This window comes from Rhipicephalus microplus, chromosome 3 (genome assembly GCF_043290135.1).
Source record: "Rhipicephalus microplus isolate Deutch F79 chromosome 3, USDA_Rmic, whole genome shotgun sequence".
In the NCBI taxonomy this organism is placed as follows: Eukaryota; Metazoa; Arthropoda; class Arachnida; order Ixodida; family Ixodidae; genus Rhipicephalus; species Rhipicephalus microplus.
This window is the reverse complement of record NC_134702.1, coordinates 65,638,098-65,661,771: the sequence shown is the minus strand read 5'-3', so window position 1 is coordinate 65,661,771 and position 23,674 is coordinate 65,638,098. Positions and strand designations below refer to the sequence as shown.

The window sequence follows — 23,674 nt, the reverse complement described above, 5'->3', positions numbered from 1 at the left end:
CGGCTTGCGAAGTTAGCTGGCTATTCGTTTAACGACAAATGGGACAAAGTACGGGAATAAATTGCTTGCGCAGCATTGAATGCAATGGTACAATAAGGATGTCTCGTCAGATAGAGAAGAAAGCGCTCGGTTTCGGGGTACTGTCGTCTATTGCGGGCTAGGGCAGCAAGACAGCCCCCCTATAGATTTATCCCACGTGTTTCCCTGTTACGTCACCTATTGAATGCGAGAATACATTTTGCAAGAGGCCGGCACAAGCATGCTGACACATCGTCCTGCCACTTCGATTGCGTCGCTGAAACTCTTTCGAGTTGTTTGTTAAACTTGCTTTCTCCTCTCCCCGTATTCCTTCACCGCTGCTCAGAAAGGATGTTTTGCGGCAGAATGAAAGACAGGATTACTTTCTCTGCTTTTTTATGTGTATGCTTTTCAAGTGCGTCTGGCACTTACACCTGAATGCTCTTTGCCCCTCCCACCAAAGCCGCAATGTGCATCGTGTGCTATAGAAACATTCCCGATTGCTTTCTGCCTTTGAGCTTGCCTTTGTACATGACTCTTTACAAATTATTTATCTTATTGAAGCGAAATCATGCATGAAATATCGCATAACTTCGCAGCTAGATCAAATTGCGCCATTCAAAACTTCGTAAATTATTAGATGAATATACCACTGTTGCTTACGAATATCTAACTTACCGCTGAGGTGAGAGGGTCGCTTGTTCTAAAAACCGTGTGACCGCAATCTCATGCTGTCAACCGGACAGTACTCTGAGCTTGCACGCTCAGAGCAGCGTATTGGGAATAAATTCTATTTATTTATTTATTTATTTATTTATTTATTTATTCATTTATTCATTCATTTATTTATTTATTTATTTATTTATTTATTTATTTATTTATTTATTTACTCATTCATCTTGGAGGAACAGAGGGACTACCATTGTGAGCTCACTCCAAGGAACTGGCCGATGGACGAGTGGCGTCAGCAAAAATGATTCGACAGCGAGATATCAATGAAATCGTAAAGCATGATCACACACGCGTCCAAACTGTTGAAGTGACTAAAGAAAAGAAAGGCTAAGGGACACATCTGCGTGAAGCCCGTTTCATAAAAGACGGACCTTTAAAGAACTATTTGTGCTCAAGCCGCCCGTCCCCAATGGGGTCTCGGAATACAGACTTCAGCTAGTCTATATAAGGATCCTCACAGAGGTCCTGTGCTCCCCCCCCCCTTTTTTTTTTTTCTCTTTTGAATAAAGGACTTTCCATCCATCTATCCAGTCTATAGGAACACCTATCGAGGTTCTACGCCTCTCTTTTGTTATTGAATGCTTTTCACCGCCACTACCGCACAAGGCGGCGGTGACCTTCTACCCTGTGCTGTGTGGTGTGAGCGTAAGGTCCTAACCACACGTGCGCGTTACAACGCGCCAGCGCGTGGCGTTTAGACTGTAGGCTCGGTGCCACATCCTCTCTCTATGCAGAAAAGGCTTGCAGCTTCGTGTATACCATCGTCCTCATCTTCCATAGGGCGAGGGCGCGGCGCCAACTCTGGCGCGTTGTAACGCGCACGTGCGGTTAGGGCTTAAAGAGGCCCTAAGCAGGCACGTCTCGCAGATGGGTGTTAAAGGGAACTGAAGCGAGCAAGGACGCGCCATCTGACGCGCGTCGCGAAGAACACTGCAGCTGCCGCAAAGGAAGCGTATAATAAGACGTTTTCTTCTTCTTTACTCGCTGTTCCACATGGGCCCTATACACTGGATAATTATACGGCCGCCACAGGATCTCGCATCCACGCGCATCCTTTGAAGCCGCGCCAGAAATGCGTTGAACGAAACGACTATATACTTAAACTTTAAGGAGGCGTTTGCAAGCCGCGACGTTACAGCGCTATTTTACAGCACCTGCGGCCGACGCAGAAACGGGTGTTCTTGCTTTCACACCTATGTCAAGCCAATGCTCAAGCACAGGACCCTAGCGTGGTTGTGGTTAACTTGCTCACGCAATCTATAAATCAACCCTTACTTACCTTATTATCAAGGGAGAGGCGCGATGCACGGTGCCCACTAAAGCGTCCCTAATGTTGCGCTTTTATGTTTACCAGCTGTAGAGTAGCTTTGCTTATTCGTCTTTTCCTGTGTATATTCTAAGCTTTATAAAAGTTGTGTAATGATTTACACTCACAAAGTTTCGATTTCTATTTGTTTTGTTTTTACCAAGGGGGTTAATCTACCTCGTTAAAAGAAGTCAGGTACTGCAGCGGCCACGGACAGCAGTAGAGTGTGCTACTTTATGGCGAATGAATTTTTTTTTCTCGCCTACACGGTGGATGTGAGCGAAAGGGCAACGATCAGACTTTTATGCTTTTCGGACTCATTGAAGGAGTGGAACATAAACCTGTACGGTGCCGCCTCTCTGGTATATCTTGTTTTTGTTGGTCATTCTTCTTTAGCTTATCCGTCTAATGACTTTTCCGTCACGTCGGTAGCGTAATATCACACGGGAAACAAGTAACCCACCACTCGCAACTGCAACCGCACAACTGTTAACACAGTAAGCAAAACTATACACTAACCAATAACACTTCCATGTACAGGGTGGTTAGCCACAAACGCGGCGTTGCCTCCATCCGACAGCGGAGGTCCAAACGCGACTATATTTCCGCATGACGCTGTCGGTCGGCGACGCGTGGCACGACCACGTACTATACACTATGCGGCTCGGCGCACAGCAGCGGGAGGCCCGTTAGCGGCGAAGGGCGCAAGGTCGCCGCGCTCTTTAACGTTGGTGGGATCTCGACGACTTCTTTCCCGCGCCCTGCAGTAAGCAGCGTGTGGCCGAGTCACGCTCTTGTTGCACACCCCCTCCTACCTTCCTAGACTCGCGAGACGTTGTATGCATTACGTACAACACCGCTTGGCGCGTGCCGAGACGTGGACGACGTTCTCTTTTGTGGGACGCGCCGCTTGGACGCCTATAGCTGGCAGCGTGGAGCATCGCTACGAACGTTCCGCGCGTTGTTAGCGCTATGCGTTGTAGACCAGCATTCAACTGGGTAGGAGGACCCCCCTGGGTGACATTGATGGCGTGGTTGCCGCTTTTCGGGACGAGCGCGACCCATTTGCAAAACGCGCGCGGCGCTGACGTCAGGTTGATGGTCCTTCGTATTGGCACGTCTATATTTGATCCAGTGTCAAGGGTATATTATAGTACGGTCGTGTCGAGCGGTAGCGCCAGAGCGGCTGTAAGTTAAGGCGACATGCGTGTTTATGCTTAAACTGAATACGGTAAAACGTTCTGCGCGGACGAAATGAATATAAAAGCGGGAGGGAACAACGAAATGCCTTCTTAGTGGACACATATTTGGCTTGTGATGCATCCCTTCCTCGTTTACGCATAGCATCTGACGATCACGATGTTGATGTATACGAGAGAAGGTGATGCCACATGCAGGAACGTAGACATATTTTTTTTCCTCGGGGGTAGGGGGGCGGGGGTGGACTCATTCCAATTATTTAGCAGCTTCGCCCATAAATAGTTGGGGTAAGTTTAAACCCCCCTCCCGGCTGCGCCAGTGGACAGATGCTTCCACAGTTGCCAGCTTCAGATGTTTCAGGGGGCGCTAAGCCTTCGAATCATTGGCTTCCCATAAGCTATCCCCTGCGCAGATCACGCGAAATCAGCACAGGACTTTGTTGGAACACAGAGCTGTGCTTGCCACCAACGTAGTACGCTCCATTGAGTTTAGCGTGAGCTCTCAGGTGTGCCACATGCGCTCGTGTACAATAATGACTGCACGTATCAGCAAACACGAGCCCTAGTTTAAATGTCCATTATAAATCGCAAGAATGACACTTGTGCATAGCCTATATAGGTGTCGCCGCGCTCCTTGTTGCTGACCTCTCCGGGTCAAGCTTATCCACATTCCTGTTACGAATCCGCGTCGTTTGTTTACGCGCGTTGAGTAAAAGACCCGCCCACATTTAGCCGCTGCGTGTGCACGAAGACAGTTGCTTTGCGCCAGGCCTCGAATAGTGCAGCTCTCGCGTTGCAGTGCCACAGGCTTGACACGCATCGAGGCAAGCTGGGGCATTTTTCATAGCAGTCAAGCAGAACGGATACGCAACATTAATTCTGTGCTAATGAAGTCGGCACTGCAGAAGGGTATATAGCCTTCGCGAAGATCACTGAGAAGGGCGCGCTTTGCGAAGGCGGCATTTGGAATAGGCTGAGCAGAAGGAATGAATGCCTTTGTAGACAGGTTTGGTGGTTCTGCCCTGGGTATTGTGCCGAGAGGTGAGGCTACACGCTGGCATTCGTTTGTGAGGCCGTTTCGGGGCTTCAAATTGCGCTCGCCTTTAGTGTAATCGTCCACTCTCGGCACACAAGGACTATTGTTTCTGTTGGACACATATATTTTCTTTCTGTATAGACGGCACAATAGTGTTGCGCGAATAGGCTGGGCGCGTTCGCTTTGACTGTCTTTGAAGACATACTTGTTAACCCCAAAAGCTCGTGGAAGTATTTACCGGAGGTCAAATAACGGAAGTTACGACGCGTGTGCAAAAGACATAGAGCCGCAAGAATGTTTCAAAACGATGCCGTAATAGCTGAGCTAGACGCGTTTATAGGCACATGCGATTCGTGACTGCATTGAGAACTAGATGGACGTGCTTACTTAAAATGCTTAAAAAAAAAAAGAGAGATGGGGGTGGTTTGGGGCCTTTCAAGAGCGTGTGCGTGATTGTTGAGCTAATATTGGAGTAGTGAACACTGGCAGGGGCATACAAATTGTGTTACCTATTTGAACATAGCAGCTGATTTATGCATCACTCAGGTTGAAGTATCGCTTGAAACATTTTTACTTTCAGAGGTCTGCACGTTTAGGAAACGTGTCTAGGGACCCTGTTTTGTAAGAAGCTTATACTTATGCTCTGCAGTGGGAAAAAAAGCAATACAAATGCAAGTGCATGTTTGGTTGTTGGATACATAAGCCGTTTACTACACCCTACCTAAAACTCTACGGTATGGCATGAAAGTGTTCTTGAAAGTGTCGTTGGCCTGTGCTCGTTCGGGAGCTATACCCCGTATTCACAAACGCTCCTTGACTCGACTTTCACCCTTCACTTGACAAAGCTGAGCACTGCGCCCCCACTCGGCTGAAAATGACACTGCGCTACTCAAGAATCTCAGCAGACTATATCTGATATGCAGTGACTTGCCGCACCTAGAGATGGGGCTCCCGTCGGCTTTCTCAAGTGAAAGTGAAGCGTTGAGTGAAGAGAGGTTCTAGAATACGGGGGATAGACTGGAAGCGCGTGCCTTTACATTGTGCATGTAGCAATCGGCGACGTGGTGTCCCTGTTTTACTCGCTGACCCGGCCCAAAGTGATACGGCCTATCTGGCGCAACTATCGCGCCAATCAATCGACACACCCCTGCCTTTACCCGTATACTCTATAGCCCCATAAACTTTCACACGCCGGCGAAACATTTCCGGGAAAGCAGAGGCACGCCGTCCTTTGCCCCGGCTTCGACGTATACACGACGGTTTCCTCTCGCGTCACACAGTTGGCGCGCACTGTGTGTTTACGTTCTCGGCATTTATTCGGGTCCTCGCACGGACTGACGACGCCAGTGGCGCTCTAATTTCGCTACCGGTGTGCAAGCACACGTATACTCTATACGCAAACGTCGACTGACGCCCGCAGCAGTGGCAACGCCCTCTCTTTTTCGGCTCGTGCATCATTCCCGACATCGACGCTTCTAATATCGAGCGAGAGGACGTGCGGCGGAGCTATGGTCGTCGCGCGTTTATTTCGGGCGCGGTGTAATTACGTTCTGGTTACGGTGTCCGCCTCATCGGTAATACAATCGGGGCCGTCGCGCGGCACGTCGTAAGTCAGTATTAGCTTATCGCTCCAACCACCAATCGCTTCCGTGATTGTCAGCGTGGCTTTACTACTTTTTTCTTCAGTCACCTACAAACGCCTCCGGCTGCAGCCTCGTCTCCGATCGTTTCGTGCTGATGATTAGATTCAAGAAGCTAAAACTGCTGCGACGTCAGTCGGTGAATATAGCGACAGTCCTTTTGTCCCGGCGCCTCCTGTCGCGATCGGTCAACGCCGTTCTTGGAAATGAGGTCGTTGCACCGGCAGGCAGGGACATCGTTTATGCGCCGAGGAAGCTTTTTTACGCCTGTGTGGAAAAGCAGGTTCTCTTGAGTTGAATGACAAACGCTCGTCGACTGTCGATGTGCCTCGAGGAAGTAGGTGCTAAAGATAAGGCTGCCTATATCTCGATGTGCATTGCACCGACGTGGCCGTTCGCCTGTTTTTTGATAAATATCTGTCTTCGGCCTGATTGGTTCGTCTCTCATAGCGCCTGCCTTGCTTCGGGTTGTTGAACTCGATCGCTCAGTGTCGTATTTTTTTCTTACTTTATGTCGGTAAGCATTGCTTCTTCCCAATTTTCATCACTCATTGTGCGTTATACAATCGATGCGAAGGGGAGACGAACAACTCGAAATACATGCTTCTAGTTTCGCTGCGCGGTCTATTCATTTTAATATGATAATTTACTCAACCTGCCTAATTTTACCTATTACGTGTTTTTTCTTGTTAATATCGCGAACGCTTCCTAAGTTAAACTTATAGCTTTCTGGGGTTGTTACTGATGAAACCACGATATGAATGGTGAACGCTGTTGTGCGTGACTCCAGTGTAACTTTGACCATGTGGAGTTAATGAACGTGTACTTAAAACACATCGGGCATTTTTGCATTTCGTCCCCTATTGAGATGTGAATGCGGCGTCAGCAACGAGGCTTCGCCTTTGAGATTAGCAACGCAACACGTTAGCCGCTAAGGAACAGCAACGGGCCCAAGCGAGGTTGTCTTTATCGAGAAAGTTGGCTAGGAAAGAGGAAATGGCAGCACTATGCTATCAAAATGGTGACGCCGCTATGTGCTGGCCTTTCGGCGTCTGATACTTGTCAATGAATTTGGAAATACGAGTGCGTAACTAAACAGAGACTGCGAAGAGGCATGGACACAGGCACTGAACCACTGCATTGACTAAATGGTTGACTGGACGAGTCGGTGGTTCACGGTATTCTTTAATAATGAGCTCGCGTAACTAAATAAGGACTACAAAAAAAAGAAACAAGGACATTGCGCTTGTCATTAGTGTGAGTTAACGTTATGTAATGCAACGTGAAGTTTACTGATGGCCATCGCATTACATGCAAGCGTTGCAAGAAGTTCTTAAGCTACGTCATATGCACCTAAAATTGGGGTAAACGTGTTTTTTTCGTGCCACAGTTTGCGTGTGCGGATACTCGGCGTTTTATTATTGAGGCCACCTAGAGACAGACAGAAAGAGAGGGGGGGGGGGGGTATACATTCAGAGAATGACAAAAACGGTGCATCTGAGTCGGACGATGCACGAAACGGAAACGCGAGCGAACGGAGAAAAGAACACGATCCGGCGCTTGTTTTCGCGATTGTCTCCTTTCTTTTTTTTCCCCCGACTCACGTGGTGCGACGAATGATGCGCGAATCGTGTTCAACTCGAGCCGCCTTTTTTTCTTCTTCCTCGTTGTTTTTTTTTCTTCTCTCTTCCTATTGCGAAATGCGATGATCCGTTGAGTCACGCTTTCTTCGCAACCTCGATGCGGGCCTCTATGTAGTCTCGAACACGAGAAAAGGAAACAGAAAAGAAAAAAGAAAAGCGGGCATTTTGCCGAGATGCTCAGAAATGGCTTCGTACCGCACCTCCGCAGCTGATTTTTCGGTCGTGCAGAACCACTTAGACGAATGAAAAAAGGAGCACCCCGTGGCGTTCAGCTCGGACCCACATCTTCAACAACGTTTATACACAACTTCCAAAAGGAGGCCAGCTCTCGTGGGAGACACGCTTGTACTTTCCCTAAATACAACGATTAGCGAGAGGCCTGCTAGGTATTCGTGGACGGGATGTAAAGAGCGCGCGTCTGGGCGTACAATTTGTTCACGTACGGGCGTGTATCGACGCTAGCCGTGCATCCTGACGTGCCTCCCTGATGCTCGCGGACATCGACAACCATTGTTGGAGCCAGACAAGCATCATAGCCGCTCCTTGTTTCTCTGGTCGGTTGTATCATCGCGCTTTCACGCCTTCTTAGCCCAGATCTCTCCTCGCCGTGGGCTTCTGCTCTCGTGCGGTTTTGCTCGTTTGGTCCATGTAGGTCGCCGAAAGCGAGCTGTCTCTCTGTACCTAATCACGGGCACACGATACCAGAATGAAAAACTGGCTCCCACGGCGTCTTTCGATATCTCTTTGAGAGAGGTAATCGCAGAATCGGTTGAATTCCGAGTAGTGGTGTGAAACGGGGTCTGTGTTATTAGGCTGCTGTGTTCGCGTTGTTGCGGCCCAGTTAGAGCGTCCGCCCTGAGCGCGACTACCTGCCGACTGGCGTCCCTGAAACCAGGCCCTCCATAGGAGAGCCTCGCTTTTTGGGTCGGCGTCGCTTTTTGGGTTCTTTCAGATGCTGCAAAACCACAGGCTGCCATCTAAGTGGGCCAGTTGGTAACTGATGACGAAGTGATCGCTGCGTGTTCCGAGTCAGGCGGGGGTCACTTTCACGTCTTCTTGTGCGTGTGGGGCAGCCCAGAGGGATATAACATTGGCATTGTCATGCTATCGTGCCCGGTGAGAGCAAATAATTATGTTAGCTTTGTTGCGCCGGCTTTGTGGCCTTCCGCGCTACCCTTTTGCTACCACCGCTCGAACTTTAATGGTCGCCGTTCCTAGAACCGTTAAAAGGTGCGCTGGGGCAGTGTGGTTTGAAGGTGTTGTGGTTGCATTCATACCTGTCTTTCGCAGAAGGCGTAAGGAAGAAGGAAAAGCGGTTATCATTAACGAACGAAAAAAAAAATGTCCTTCTGGGTTAGGGGTAGAAAAGAATGCAAAAGCCCGAACTCTTGGCCGGCAAAATGCGAACTGCTTGCAAGAAGAAAACTACTTATTCTTCTTGCCCTGGGCGGTCGGTTTACTGTACCCCTTTTTGTGTTTACTGCACTCGCAGAACTTGACGTTCCTTTGACGGGAACAATGGATGGTTTACTTTCACCCTCGGTTTTTTTTATTTATATGCTTTTGTTTTCTGTACTGTGGTCGCTGTGGTATCTATCGGACGCAAGACCAGCGATGGAACAACAGAGGGGCGTGCAAACGGTCGCCTGCGTAGCTATCTCCGGTTTCATCTGTCAACTCGGACTGTGCTACCGGAGGCGCTTGCATTCTATAGAATTTCGAGCGTCTTATCGCTGTGCCGTCGTTCCTCGGGCCTATGCCAAGGGCGTTGGCGCTGGAGGCGTCGTCGCGGATTGCCTGTCTTGTTTGAGGACGCAGACAGTCTCGCGACCGTGTCGGAGCAGCGGTGTCATTGTATAGCAGGCCGGCATAGGGAAGTCCAAACGGTGCGCCTCTATGAAGACTAGGATGCAGCAACAAACGTGGCAGGCACTAGAGATACCTGAAAGTGCGCCTGTTTGTCAAGCTCACCTGCATACTTTCCACCTTGTTTTTGTTATAGTACGTGTGCGTGCGTTCGTGCAGTAAGATAACAGGACGGCCATCAAGATCAGGCGTGGTCGCGTACCTCTCTTCGTCTTTGGGCTCGATCGTCAAAGGGAGGAGGGGTAAATTCAGATAAAGGAGGGGTTTTTAACCCCCCCCCCCCGAAAGAAATTCAGATGGAGGAGGGGGTTTTAAGAGTGAATGAGTGATAATAGAAATAGGTATTTTCCAAGGTCTTTAACAAGTGCCGCACTCTCCTTCTGAAAAATCGCAGCATATCCACGCAGTGAATGATGATTGGTGGGGCGAAGAGTTCGTCAGTCCGTCCGTGCTTTCGTCCGTCCATCTATTTTTGCTTCCGTCCGTCCGTGCGTCCGTCTCTGCCCGTCCATCCGCCCATCTGTGCGTCTGTTCGTGCGGCCGTCCCTCTGTCTGTCTGTCTGTCTGTCTGTCTGTCTGTCCGTCCGTCCGTCCGTCCATACGTCCGCCCCTCTGTATGTGTGTCCATCAATCCGTCCGTCTATCTGTTCGTCCGTCCATCTGTCTACCTAGTGAACGCTCCAATTACAGCCATCTCACATCTTTTCATCATGTATTCATCATATACAAGTGCTGCCATTTAGCGGACATTCTAAGGACCACTTTTTCAGGTATGTGCCACCGGTGGCTACATATACCATCGTATGATGGACAGACCCACACCCAAAAGAGCTTCGACCTAAAATATATCCTGGATACAGGTATGGTGTAAACAAGGGACTTTCTCTTCAGTCCACATACATAATTACCTTGTCTCGTATATTGACCGTGAACGATGTCACTCATCGTACTGCACGGTCTCGTTGACATGCCAGCCCACCTTTAGGTCTCCTTGTATCTCCATTCTTGTTCCTTACAGCGAATCGGTGCGTTGTGCGTTCTTCTTGCATCAGTTTAAAGGTCAAAATGCTTTTTCGCGTATTAGTTAAGTAAAATGTCAAAATCCCGAAAACGTCACTCTTACCGCGACATGACACTTGGTAAGCGAGAAAGCGCGCGAAAAGAAACTGTGGGTGGAGACGCCATCGCACTAAACACTGTGACGTCATAGACTTTTGAAGGAGTCTTCTGGATCCCACGTAGCTTCTCAGTGATGAAATTGAAGTACAGTACCAATTTTTATGAAAGGGAACACGGGAGCGCGTGGCCTGCGTGCTCCGGCGGCTGCTGGCAGCGCGCTCAAGCGGGAGTGATTGCAACCACAGTTTTTTTTTTTTTTTCGTGTCATCTCGCGACGAGCTAAACAATTCGTTGCTGATATCGAAGCAGCAGCAAGATGGCGACCCCCTCCCCCTTCTTGGCGATTACCAGCTCTCGCGTAATCGCCTTGAAGGGGGAGTGGTCGCAATCTTGCTGCTGGTGTCATATCAGCAACGAATGGTTATTTTGCTCCCCGCGAGATGACGCGAAACGAAACTGTGGTTGATATCGCTCCCGCTTGAATGCGCTGCCAGCAGCCGCCGGAGCGCGCAGGCCGTGTTCCATTTTATAAAAATTGACACTGTACATTGTATTGTAATTTGTGGGTGCCATAGACCTAAAATGCGAAGTTTCAGAAAATTTCATCGAGCCAAGTTCGAGAAAATGCAAAAAAAAATACGTTGTGAAATTTCCTGCCTCACGCGTGGAGATAACGGCGCGAAATTAAAAAAATGCAACTTCAACCTTGATTTTCTACGCTATTTTATTTATTTATTTTATTTATTTAGAAATACTGTCAACCCTCTAATGCGGGTCATTACAGGAAAGGTACGACACACTGTACAAACAAATTGGGGATATAAGGGGATATAAGTACACATCTCCCAATGATAAACCAGGTATATATATATATATATATATATATATATATATATATATATATATATATATATATATATATATATATATATATATATATATATATATATATATATACAAATCCGTGAAAGCTCTGCATTCCAAACGAAAAACGAAAAACGCACACCCTGAATCGCAATGCAAAGAATAACAATGGTAATAATATTTACAATAAATCACATAAATGTAAATCAGGTAAATGCACAAATTCATTAACATCACCCGCATTGACTATGTTACTCGGTAACCCATTCCAATCTTCAATGACATTCACTGAATCTTCAATGATAAACCTATGACAGTGGAACCTTTGCAATTAAGAGTTCTCAGAGTGCAGTTTATCAATCTAAAACAACTCATTCTTTCTCTTTAGTTTCCCCTTAACGCTCTGCTTATGCCGAGCCTATATATGTTTCCACTCAACTCGCGACACCGAGCAAAGCTTGAGGACCGTGTTCTAAATCGTGTAAGTTGTGGCCTCGATATTCTGACCATGTAGTTATAGGATAACTTCAGAATCAACGTACCTGGCTGAGGTAATGACAAAAGAAAATAACCAGAAAAACAGACATATCACTTGAACTGTGCAGCTACGGAGACTGGTAAACGCTGGTCACTGTTGAATTTTTTTTCCCGGCAAGAGTCGTACTAAATCCTTTGGCTTGGTTTGCAATGTTTTCCTCTGACCATACTTTTCCTAGTAATCTACGGCACTAGGGCCAGAGCAATGCTTCGCTCCTCCAGTCGGGCGTAGCGCCGGCACTTCATACGGCTCTCCTCTGCGACGGCGAGTTATCTTCAGCTTCTAAACGCCGTATGTATACAATACCACTGTTATCGGAAACTCTTGTGTGCGGACCGACATCGCTATGTACGCCACGTTTTGGTGCTATCAAAGGTTGCAAACACGAGCAGAACATGCTGGTCCCGCAATGCGGAAACGAGAGACTCGGATTTGTCTGCCCGCCTTCGCGTTGTCAATGCCTGTACTACTTGATGGAATTCAAGAACAGTGCAGGCTGAGTTATCCCAGGTCTTCGGGAAGGAAGACAAAGATATGCACCGAAGAAACCTGGTGATCGGCAATGCTGCACGAGATACCTATTAGTCGCATGCACAAAATAACGCAAGAAAGCACGACATGAGGTCAAACAAGCACTAAAAACTGAAGTATATATACTACATATCTGCATCAAGGTGGATGTCACCTCTCTCTATGAAGATAATTCATAGTGCTTTGCTGCAGTGGTGCTCCTGGGGTCTTGACGAAACGAAAGTGCCCTATCGGAACAGTCATTACTAGAACCTCCATTCGACCTGTTGTCGCATCGGAAATCCATCATGTCCGTTTGAACGTTTTGCGTGGAATGGCTCATTGAACGGGTCACACTGCTTGGCGCCTACCTGTTCTTGTTGTGTTTATTTTCTTCGCTCTTCATTCGACCTTCCCCTCCCCCCCTCCACTTAGCGTAAGGCGGGGAATACTTTTCGTTGGCCTCCCTGCCATTCCATCGTAATTCAGCTCTCCCTCTCGCCTTGAGCGTCTCGTCGATCTCATCGCCAACTTGTCGCGTCGGTCTCTGGGAAGTCATTGAACCGCTGTGGTCGCGTGTGATGTTCTTCTGTCCACGCGATGAAGTCATCTACCCTGCAGTTTCGAACGTTTCTAAAGAAGGAACGAAACCAGACGGCCGCGAGAGGGCCTCGCCATGTTGCGTGATTGGCAGCGAACTCTTCCCGCGCGGTTCTTCGAAGTTCGCAGTTGATCGAGAAGTCTGAAGCATACGCGTTCCGCCCACACGGGGCTTGCGCAGTTCTGTTTGCCGCTAAAGCGGCCCGTGGGATCGCCAGCTTGCTCAGAGTAGGGAGGACATTGCGTGCCGTGCAACGAATCCCACTCGGCTCGTTGCTGCGCGTTGCAGCTTCATCCCACCCACTAAAATAGCCCAGGTGTCGCTGATACTCGCGCTGAAGAGGCTCTCGCCGGCCCGTGGCACGATGACGCATTTCGATTCAGTTTTGCTCGCATTGAAGCGCTGCGACTTTTGTGGGTGTGAAGCCCCACGTTGGTTTCGTCGGAGGGAGCGCGCATTTCACGTTACTCTATTTCGATGAATACATGAGTCTCCTATCCTCCTGCAGTTGCATCTGGTGTTCCGAACTGCCCATGGAAAGTGAGCTTCAGTAAAAGCTTAATACATTTAGTCCAAGAATGGGTGAGATGGTCAACTTGTGCTACTTGAAGTGCGCGCCTTCATGTTCAACTGCATCCACGTAAGTCAGTGGGGTCAGATGTTTTTCTTTCGAAACGAGGTGTCGCACTTTGATGCACACAGTTGTTTATTTCAGTTTTCTCTTCGCTTCCTATTTTAAAGCCACTACCCACCCCTCTCCCCTTCTAACACGTGTCCGCGCGACCGCACCGTACAACACGTGCGGTCCTTCTCGCGCACTGTACCCACGTGACCACGCTGGTCGACCAGACAATCCCACCTCTTCCTCTCATCTACGCTTCCTGCGTGCTCGCCGCATGTGAACGGCGCTCCTGTTTCCCAGCTGCGTGCGAGACGGTTAGGCCTCCTCCCGCGTGAAGCATCACGTCGCTTTCGGAGCTGGCGCTTGCAACGGTTTCCTTATTTGATTCGGGCTTCCCGGAGACGACCGCACACGCCGCTTTTCAGCTGCTCTTTCGCTACGGACGCGCTGTCGTTTCTCATTGCATTCTTCCGGACGTTGGTGGCTGCACCCCTCCTCACACGAAAAGAAAGCCGAGGATTCCTATCGACACTTCAGCGTAATCGTGTTGTGTTAGGGCGGAAGTGAGAACACGTGTGCGGGTGTGCCACACGTGACACCTCGGGCAGCCCTGCCCGTTGATCGCCATTTCGGCGCCGTGTGTGTGGTATAAAGAGAGAGAGAGACGGACGTGACGACGGTTTTGCCAGGCGCTATACGATTTGTGAGGTCACGGCATCTCGAGCTGATATACACAGACGTCAGAACACGCTTCCTCGCAGAGAAACTCATTGGAATTCCACCGGGGAAGACGTACGAGCCGTCTGAACTGCTAGAGTAGGCAATGCGAATAGCGAAGCAGGTGCGTTTCGTTTCGGCAAGCAGGCCCCGCAAGAACGGCTTTATCAGGTAGAAATACTACTTGCAGTTCTAATGCGTTTTTCTCGCATATCGCTCAGCCCTTCTGCGTGAAGTGCTTTTCCACGCTAGTTATTTGCGAGTGGTCTTGCCATAGGGCAACAGTTTATTTTCATTCGGCCGTAGGTTGAATGATGCGCTAATTCCTACACTTAAGGACGATAAAGAAAAAAAAAAGCTGGGCGAAATTGGTAAACTGGACATGCCTTAGCGAGTTCAACGGGCTACCTGCACCATGTGATTGAACTGCCGCGACGACTGAGATTCACTTAACGCCGCATGCGGACATGATTAATTCGGCTGTGCTTAAGACGTCCTCCGAGAGCTAACTTTATGGGACCGTGGCGGTGTGCGTCTCTGATGCATATTGCTGTAAATTTACGAACGACCACTTTTTCGAGCTCAGTACATATAACTATATCAAGCGCAAGGTCGGGGTACCTGTTCCCTTTGGAAATGACCAACGTGGTACGAGGTGGCACAGGTCGAGCCTATAGCACCTTCCGCGTTGTGGGCGCGCTCTGACGCTTCACCACCTCTGAAGTTTATGTCGTTTTCTCGCAATGCAGGAAGGCAAGTTGTCATCGTGTCTGCAGCCTCCCTGTATTTTTTTTTACCTTGCACACTGATTATTTTTGTCTTGTGCGTCCGCCTAGAACGACGTTATGATGCAGTGTGCAGTTTGCACTCGTAAATATATACACATCACGAAAGTAGGCGTTTTCAGGGCAACTGGATGGAGCATTAAGTCATAGACTCGTGTAGTAGCTATCGTATCTTTTAGGACCAAGATCACTCTGATAGTATCTGTCTCGTTCAGATCTTTGAAGATTCCTATAAAATTCCCTCCCACAGTGCAGGGTGAGCCACAGCCGGGCTCAGCCTCGGTTAACCTCCCTGCCTTCTATTCTTCTTCTCTCCCCCTTCTTTGGGGTCATTCACGTGATAGTATTCTCCCGGACATTGTTGCATGCTTGGCAGCGCATGCACCGTTCTTTCCGCGCAGACTCGCGTATATATAACGTGCCCCAGCCGCGTGCTTCATCCTTTCTACTTGCATTCCGTGGCCTACTCGAAAGGCTGCGCACATTCACAAAGCGGAGCAAGTGTACGCGTGTGTTCCCGTTTTCACTTTCGACAAAGCTGCACCGCCGGCTTGCTGGTGTATCCAACCGGATGTCATATACGCGTAACGCGGCAGTAATGCACAAATTGAGCGCGTCCGCGCGCAGCTCTCGCCGCATAGGGCGTCATTACGGGATAAAATGCGGCCCACTTTCGCCTCCGGGTATTATTATCTCCGCGGGGCGAATCAGAGGCGCCCCAGGAAAATTCCGTATTTTCTTTCGGATCTCTCGTCCCCTATCCTTTCTTGCGCGTTTCGGAAGGGAGCTACGTAATCAAACACGAGCAGCTGCAGCTCCGGTAACAGTATACAACAAGAGCAAGGCAGCAGTGTGGCGCGAGCTGTCAATCTTCCATGTGGGTGGCTTTCGGCGGTCTCCTGGGAAACGAAAACAGCCTAGGTGGTCTGAAACGTGAGCGGGCTTATTACATGCTGTCCGCAGTCGGTGTACACCGGTAGCGAATTTCGGGTCAGTGCATGAAGAAGGAAGGCGACTGCTCCAGCGCCGCGCTTTCGACTACCTTGCACGTGGGGCAGGTAAGTTCTCGTAGTGGCGTTTCCTGCTTGTCGGCATCACTGTCCGTGGTTCCCAAGACGAATTTCGGCGACTCTTTAGACAAGAGTACAGCTTCTGCGCCGGAAAGGGTTGTACGCGCTTGAGTTGCGATTATCGTGATCATCCGAAGTGAATTGAAAAGTGGAGCTGCACCTGGTTCGGCTTTATAAGGCTGAATCACACTGTGACGTGAAGTTATTCCGAATGGCGTCTCGGCCCGGCCACTACCGAATGCGTCTTGATCAACGGTGCTCAATCCTATATCACGTACCGGCCCTCGATGTAAGTGACGCGTGAATAGGCCGCTCACCCTTTATTCTATAGGCGGCAGGTGTATGGATTGCGTCACCATGCAGCATGACGGCGCGATAGCACTTGTGGAGCAGCTGCTTGGACTACGGCCTCCGGCGATGCCATGAATTGCGGCTTCTAAATACCCAGCAGTAGATTCGACAGCAGCGACAAAAGAGAAGAGTATGGTAATAATTACAACATTTATGAAATTACCTATGGGCGCATGTTTTAATACTTCAACTGGGGGATCAGAAGGCCTAAAGAAATGCGCTACAAGGAAGTCAACGTAAGGGAACACCGGAAGGCGCGAAGCAACGATGTATGAACGAGGCATGTATTCACAGCAAAACTTCACACTTGATAAGCTCTTGATTTTATTCAGCCGAGTTTACATTTAACTGCCTTTTCTTTTCTTTTTTTCAATCAGTAACAAGTGACGATGAGTTTGGTTCGCAAAACACCTAACCTTCCAACAGATGCGGGCTCAAAGCGTACCAGGCGTTGCCAGCAGCCCCTAGGAACCTGCGCCATCGGATAACTCGGTTTTAAATCGCTGATCTGCATCACTGCCGCTCATGAAATACAATAGGAGTCGAAGTTGCAGCTTCTGGAGTAATTGTTCGTCAGTGGTGCAATCTTGAGCACTTCTCCTTATAAAATTGGACTTCTTACCGGTTAACTTCCTTGTCTTGCACTTTCGATTCTTCATCCTCCTTAAAAAAAAAAGACATCCACGGAATACAAATACTTGTGTAATTGCATTGCGGATAGACGCAACGTCTCAATATGTCGCTACAATTGTCCCATGCCCAAAGAGGTTACCGTAGTACACCGGACACCTTATAACAGACGTTCACCTTTCGAAACTGGTTACGGGGTCACATCCGGCCTCGGGTATCTTTGTTTTTCTGCTACCAGTCTCTTTGAACCCGTAGCTATGACGAGAGAAAGTGGCTGGTGGGGCCGTGCGTCTTTACTTGCACGTTGTCTCGTGATCAGTTCCTTTTGTCTCGGGCCCTCGGCCCGCACATGGCTGCCCGGTGAGGTCTGCAATGCGCCGGTGTGAGCTGTCTCTTCCGCACCCCTTTTTTAGACCACCGACGCAGCACGCAAAAGCTTCGAGCGTATCTCTCCCCTACTCTCGCGAGCGAAAGCCCTCTCAGTGTGCGGTCTTCGTTTAGAAGAAGAACCCATTTTAGGAACCGTTGCTCTGGATGCGACGCCGCTGCACTGACTCATCTCGTCGTCTCTGTTTTTTATTGTTTTTTTTTTCTCTCGGAAGAATCGCTAGCACTGGTGTCGGTCCCGTGAGCGGAAGGCGGCCACACCGACGACGACGAAATAGGAGACAATAGGTGGAATAGAGAATGGGCGATCGACAATAGAAAGAAACGCAGGAAGGTGGCGCCGGTGCTGACGAAGACCACACGTGGGCACGAAAACAGAATTTGGAATTAAAGCAAAAACATAGAAGTCAATCTGGTGATGGTGTGTGTCGCCCGCATCGGGTGATTCTCGCTTTTTTGTCGCTGTTACGAGTATCTGAGAATGAGGGGGCGGGGGAGAGGCTGTTGCGTAATTTCAACCACTCGCTGTTTTGATGTTTTACGCGAACTTATTCGGCATTGTGTATTCAAGTATTAGTGACACGATTAACACTCGACAGTACTGTATTATCTCCCAGACAATACCGTTGTAGGACTTGCTTCCGGTTTTCAAAATATCCACAGTGTTAAAAAAACACACACACGCAAGGTTTCTTGCGCCGTCCCTGAAGACAAATTGAATTTTAAAGCCATCTTTTTTTTTATCTCAGTCAATGTATTGACCCTGTCCCGGCACACTTCGAAAGCTCTGAGCACCCAACGTGTTTTCGCACTGCCTCCAAGATCGGAGGCACCTCACCCGGCTTTGCACTGCCTTTTTGGTCGAGCCACCTGTGACAAAGCTATGATGTCAGTAATCGTGACGTCATATGGGGACGTTATCGTGTGACGATAGTTTTTTTTTTTTCACCACCAGTTCCTGACTCCGCGGACGCCGTCGGTCAATTTCGCTTTAATGGGGCATCTAATGCTCTCGCCGTAAAATGAAGCTGGTACGAAGTCTGTGGTATTGCTTTAAGTTATAATAAACATGTATGGCACATGAGGAGCAGCTTACATAAAATGCAAGGGTCAATTGACTGTAATAGGGGAGAAAAGATCCAATGAATATCAATTGAAAATCAAACCACACGCTTGTGACCTACGAAGTTCACGAGTGATGTGATGCGGGCTTGTCGGCAGCACATGTTCAGTACGTTTATCTCCAGCGCAGGGAGTGACAAGACGAGAAATATACGCACCTGTGTGACGTTTTATGCAGAACGCTACTGTTTTCATGCATAAGTCTTCGACCGTCGATGCCACTTCCGATGTCTATTCCATGTAAAAGTGGCTCGTGACTAGTTCACGGCGTAATTTTTGTCCACACGGCCTCATCAAGTGTGAGGCACACGGGACGGCTTCATGCTCTCCCGTGGAAGAGCAAACCAAGAACTCCAAGTCCCTTCTCCTAAATGCATATGTGCCTATGTGTTTGTCCTGTCTTTTTGCGCTCAACAATAGTGATCGCTCGTAAGTCACCTGCAAGTAAACTGTTTCATCCTGTTGCTCACCCACTCCCCCCTTTCCCACTTTTCTGCACTCTCAGTAATGACTTCATCATTGCATCGACAACTCGAAAACGAGGGCATCGACAACTCGAAAACGAGGGCCCGCTAACAGATAATCTCAGGGATGACTTACGTATACGTTGGCGCGCAATCCTGTAGGCACTGTCGTCTACAGGCCATGACGAATAGCGCGGTTCCTTTATGTCACGGTTGCCTTATAGGTCGAGCCGTAATTGTGGTGTTCCAGGCATTCCCGTAATCACGGCAATGTCTGAAAGATAAAAGTGAAAAAAAAAACGTGATAGATTCTCCTCGGGTAAACGAACAAATAATGACAATGAACGCGTCGCTTGAAGTGGGCCATGAGACTGCGGACAAAGGTAGAAACAAACCGGCATATTCGGCAGTCACGGCGAACACCATCGGGCATCCTTTCTGGAGCCGTGTTTTAGGACGGAAGTGAACGTTGATTAGATATAAGAGCCACGCTAACGGCAAATATAGGACGACGCAGGGGGACGCAAGTAATTCCGGCCTGTCGCTTATTACGCGATGCAGCGGAGCTGCGCTTTTCCAGCGTTTTTGTTGCGCCGGGTCTTCCATCCTATGCGCAACTCAGAAGTGTGGCAGCTTGGGCTAGATGGTATGACATCATGATACCTTCTTGTCTCTTTGTCGTCGTTCCGTTCTCGCGCTATAACTATCGTTATGCGCAACATCAGATAAGCGAAAAAAAAACAAGCCGTGAGTTTCCCTGACTGTCGTAGTGGGCAAAAAACTTACTTGAATTGAGTAGGGACATAACATTTATATGTGCACTATTTTATTGCATGGTTATCAAAGCAAATCGCTTGCACGAACTGCACTTTCCGAGCAAGGCGCTGCTCCGTGCGGCCCTCACTGAAACTGTGCACATATCTCTTGAAGATAATTGCTGTTCTCTTGTCTATTTCGGCCGTATTATAATTCTATATATTGCTTTCTGCGGGATGGCAGTTCTAAAATACTTTTTAAATGTTGACCCCAAAACTAGTTGAGAAACTCTGTGGCTTACCTCATACACAACTCTTCGCATACCTGAAGTTGGTCTGGATATATATATATATATATATATATATATATATATATATATATATATATATATATATATATATATATATATATATATATAATGGGTGGACGAGAACGGCGCAAGAAGGAAGACGAGGTGGTTGAAAGACCCTGAAAGTTGGGCGCCATCTTATTCGCCGCCGAGTTATATTTATACTTCGATTTTGTTTGTGGTTCCAGTCCTGCTGACCGTGACCTCAATTTGTTTTATGACCGCACATGTGTTCTCGGAATGTGTCACTTAGCGTGGTTATTCTGCGCAGTCTTGCCATTTCTCGATAGCGTCCAAGAAGCCTGACCTACTTTGTGGCGTGCCAGCGTTTGGGGGAATACCACTCGGATGCGTTTTCAGCGTCACCCTCATCATTTTCTAAATCAGATAAACATTAAGAGCAGCTTTCCACTTTCGATAAAACTGAGGAAGATACACTTAAATGTCATGCAGATCCCGCAGTATACCAAGCCGATAACGAGATATTGAAGCTTGCGCAATGTTTTCCGGGCGCGAACTCTGTGTAGCAAATGTTTGATACCAAGCCCGGCTCTCTGATGAGGAACTTTACTAAGAGAAATGGCGAGAAGACATGAGAAATTTCCCGCAGAAAGGACGCAGAAGTATACTTTAGATGGCTGGTTGATCTTCAGCATATTTCAATGCTCGCGTATCTGCATTGCGCTATTCGTGCAACTTGGCCCTTTATATAGACTATACTACGGATCCATCACTGTTCTTGCGCTAAACAAGCCCCTTCAATCCGCTCTACCGTTTCTTTTTACCCGTGTGGGGTAACCTGCATAGCTCGAAGTGTACGACACCAATATTTGGTTGCGTGACATCCTTACAATTGTTTTTTGTTTCGTTTGGATCACATGCCATAAAAATATTCCGAGTTGACTGAATTCACTTCTTTGACGAAATGACATCACTGCTAAGTTCGCCATTCATTATTCAATGTGCAATTACACGCGTTCTTGACTTCAGAGGTTAATCAGAAGTACGAGTCCCAAGTTTCAAGCGTATACAAATATGTTTTCGAATGCGTGCTATGTATATCAGATGTATCTTAACACGGCGTAACCCTACGCAAAATGAAGAGCTTGCATCATTGTTTTTTTTTTCAACTAGGAACCAGAATTGTGGTCTATTTGGAAACGTTCGAGCAATGGCTGCTTCCCGTGCATGTTTCCAACAGGCAGGTGTTTGGCCGCACCACCTGGTGTGATTGGGAGCCTGAATTGGCATCCTATATATACGTAACACGTTCCGAAGAAAACATATACGCGCGAAGGAAACGCGTCGTCAATTCATGCGGCAAAAGGGACAGGCCGGCCGCACGCGCCTGCGATCATGCGGCGTGACAGGTCCATAAACTTGGCGGCACGCTCGGCATTATAGGCATTCGGGGCGTTTTTCTCTGTACACACACATAAGACCGAGTGGCGCTTTATCTGGGGCCGGTCCGTGTAAACGTTGAAATGGCATTTTCTTGTTTCCTCCCGGCAGCAGGGTTCGCCTTCAGCCGCGTGGGCCGCAAGACCTGCGTGGGCCCGCACAAGTACTCGCTGCCCCCGACGCCGATGTCGCTGTCCGATGAGCGTCCGAGCCTGGTGGAGTGGCCGCAGCGACTGGCCACGTTCGCCCAGCCGCTCAGACTGCCCGTGATGGACCTGCTGTCGTCGAGGGAGGCTTCGAGGAGCGTTGAATGCCTTCAGGACAGACGCGTAAGTGTGCTGTCTACTCTATAGTTCACATGGAGAAACGTGACATATTGCCATGAAGATTTGGCCATGGAAGTGATAAATTGATGATTGTAGATACCGAATGGGAAGGGACATTACGAGAAAACAGGCCGAGAGAGTGAGAAATAAACTTTATTGTGGGCCCATGTTTGAAACCATAGGTGGAACTTGGTGGCCTCCACAGCCTAGGTATAGCCATGGATCGCTGCTGTTGCTCGAGCCCTGTCCACCAACCCTAGTTTGTTTGCAAGGTCACGCGTAAGCAGCCGAACCTCCCACTGACCTTTCAGTCGTTCCCCTCCTGGTTCTGCTTTGTTCGGCGATGACGGTGGTGATAGTGGGACGTGGGTCTTTCTTGCACCATATGGCGAAATTTGGAAGTCGTGATAAATAAGAGACGTGGCGAAATATAAGAAGCCAAACATATCCTACTTATCGCTCATTTGCCTTTCTCTCTCTCTTTCTCTCGGCTGTTACATGCTGAAGTGTTACAAATGTGAAAGCGTCTGGCTGTAGTTTTTTTTTTTAAGTGTAATTTGGAGAGTACATGGAGGAAGTACAGTCATGGCCACGTCTGTGTTGATCGCGTGAGCAGCCGGTGTTTGCTCTGCGGGGCGAAACCTTCAGACAGTATCAGGCTCTGATGTGGTCAGCAGGACAACTAGGTCACACATGCTCCTGGTACACCACTTCAGAGCCCGAAACTGCCTCAATGTTTCGCGAAGACCGGCTGCTCGCGTGCTCAACACAGGCGTGGCAGCGGCTGTACATGTAGAGCTGCATTTAGTTTCAAGCGTTGAATCCATGCAGGAAATCAGAAGAGTATGTCCTGTTCTGTCAGGTGTGTCATGTCATGCTCGTATTATAACATTGTTTAAAATGAAAAAAGAAGTAGAGAGCAACACTGAAGAGTTGAGTGTATCGCACACGCAGTGTTACTCCTTCTCTTTGGTGGCTTTGTGGTCAATTGCACGAACGTAACTTTGTTTCCGCAGGACGGTGGTTTCTACCAGGAGTGTGCTCAGAATACGACCCCGCACCAGCAGCGATCTCCTCACGAGCGCTCTTTGGGCCCTGTGGTCCGCAAGACTTCCTCTCGCATGTACCGCAGCCGTTCCACGTCGGCTCTCGTCATCGAAGCTTCGCTGCACGATGCGGTCGTGATGGACCACGATGAGCTGGACACCTCTGTTTTGACTCTGACCCCCTCGGATGGCCGATACAGTCGCGACTGCTTCGACGAAGCGGCAGTCGTCGATGGGTAAGCTGGCTGGTTGAACACATCATCTGGGGTTAGTTGCTCAGATCTGCTGAACACTGTTTGTGGGAGCTAGTCAAGACACACACAGAAAAGTCGCACGCATTCTCTCATGCCCATGACAACTCGAAAGCGAAAGGCACCTTTTTCTTCTCAGTCTCAGACTCTCCGCTCTCACCAATCTTTTCTAAAGAATACTGCGCACGTTTATGCCACTATGCCGAGGACGATTAGTAAAGGAAGCCATACACACTCAGCATCATCACTTTACACCACTTCAGAAATTCATTTCTTAACGCGCTCACTGGAAAGGCATCATGTACCTTGTTGAGTGTGCAAAAAG

The 23,674-nt window shown here is 48.6% G+C and overlaps 1 protein-coding gene across 3 annotated transcripts in view; it reads left to right on the top strand.

Annotated features, from left to right (window-relative positions):
- Window positions 1-23,674, top strand: part of LOC119174215 (uncharacterized) — a 197,505-nt gene that overhangs the window by 162,057 nt on the left and 11,774 nt on the right. For 2 of the 3 annotated variants that reach the window (XM_075889687.1, XM_075889688.1), the window contains 2 exons: window positions 21,838-22,055; window positions 23,069-23,334. In XM_075889687.1, the coding sequence (XP_075745802.1) occupies window positions 21,838-22,055; window positions 23,069-23,334 (484 nt within the window). The remainder of the gene's footprint in view (window positions 1-21,837; window positions 22,056-23,068; window positions 23,335-23,674) is intronic. The other variant, XM_075889689.1, reaches the window with a different exon arrangement.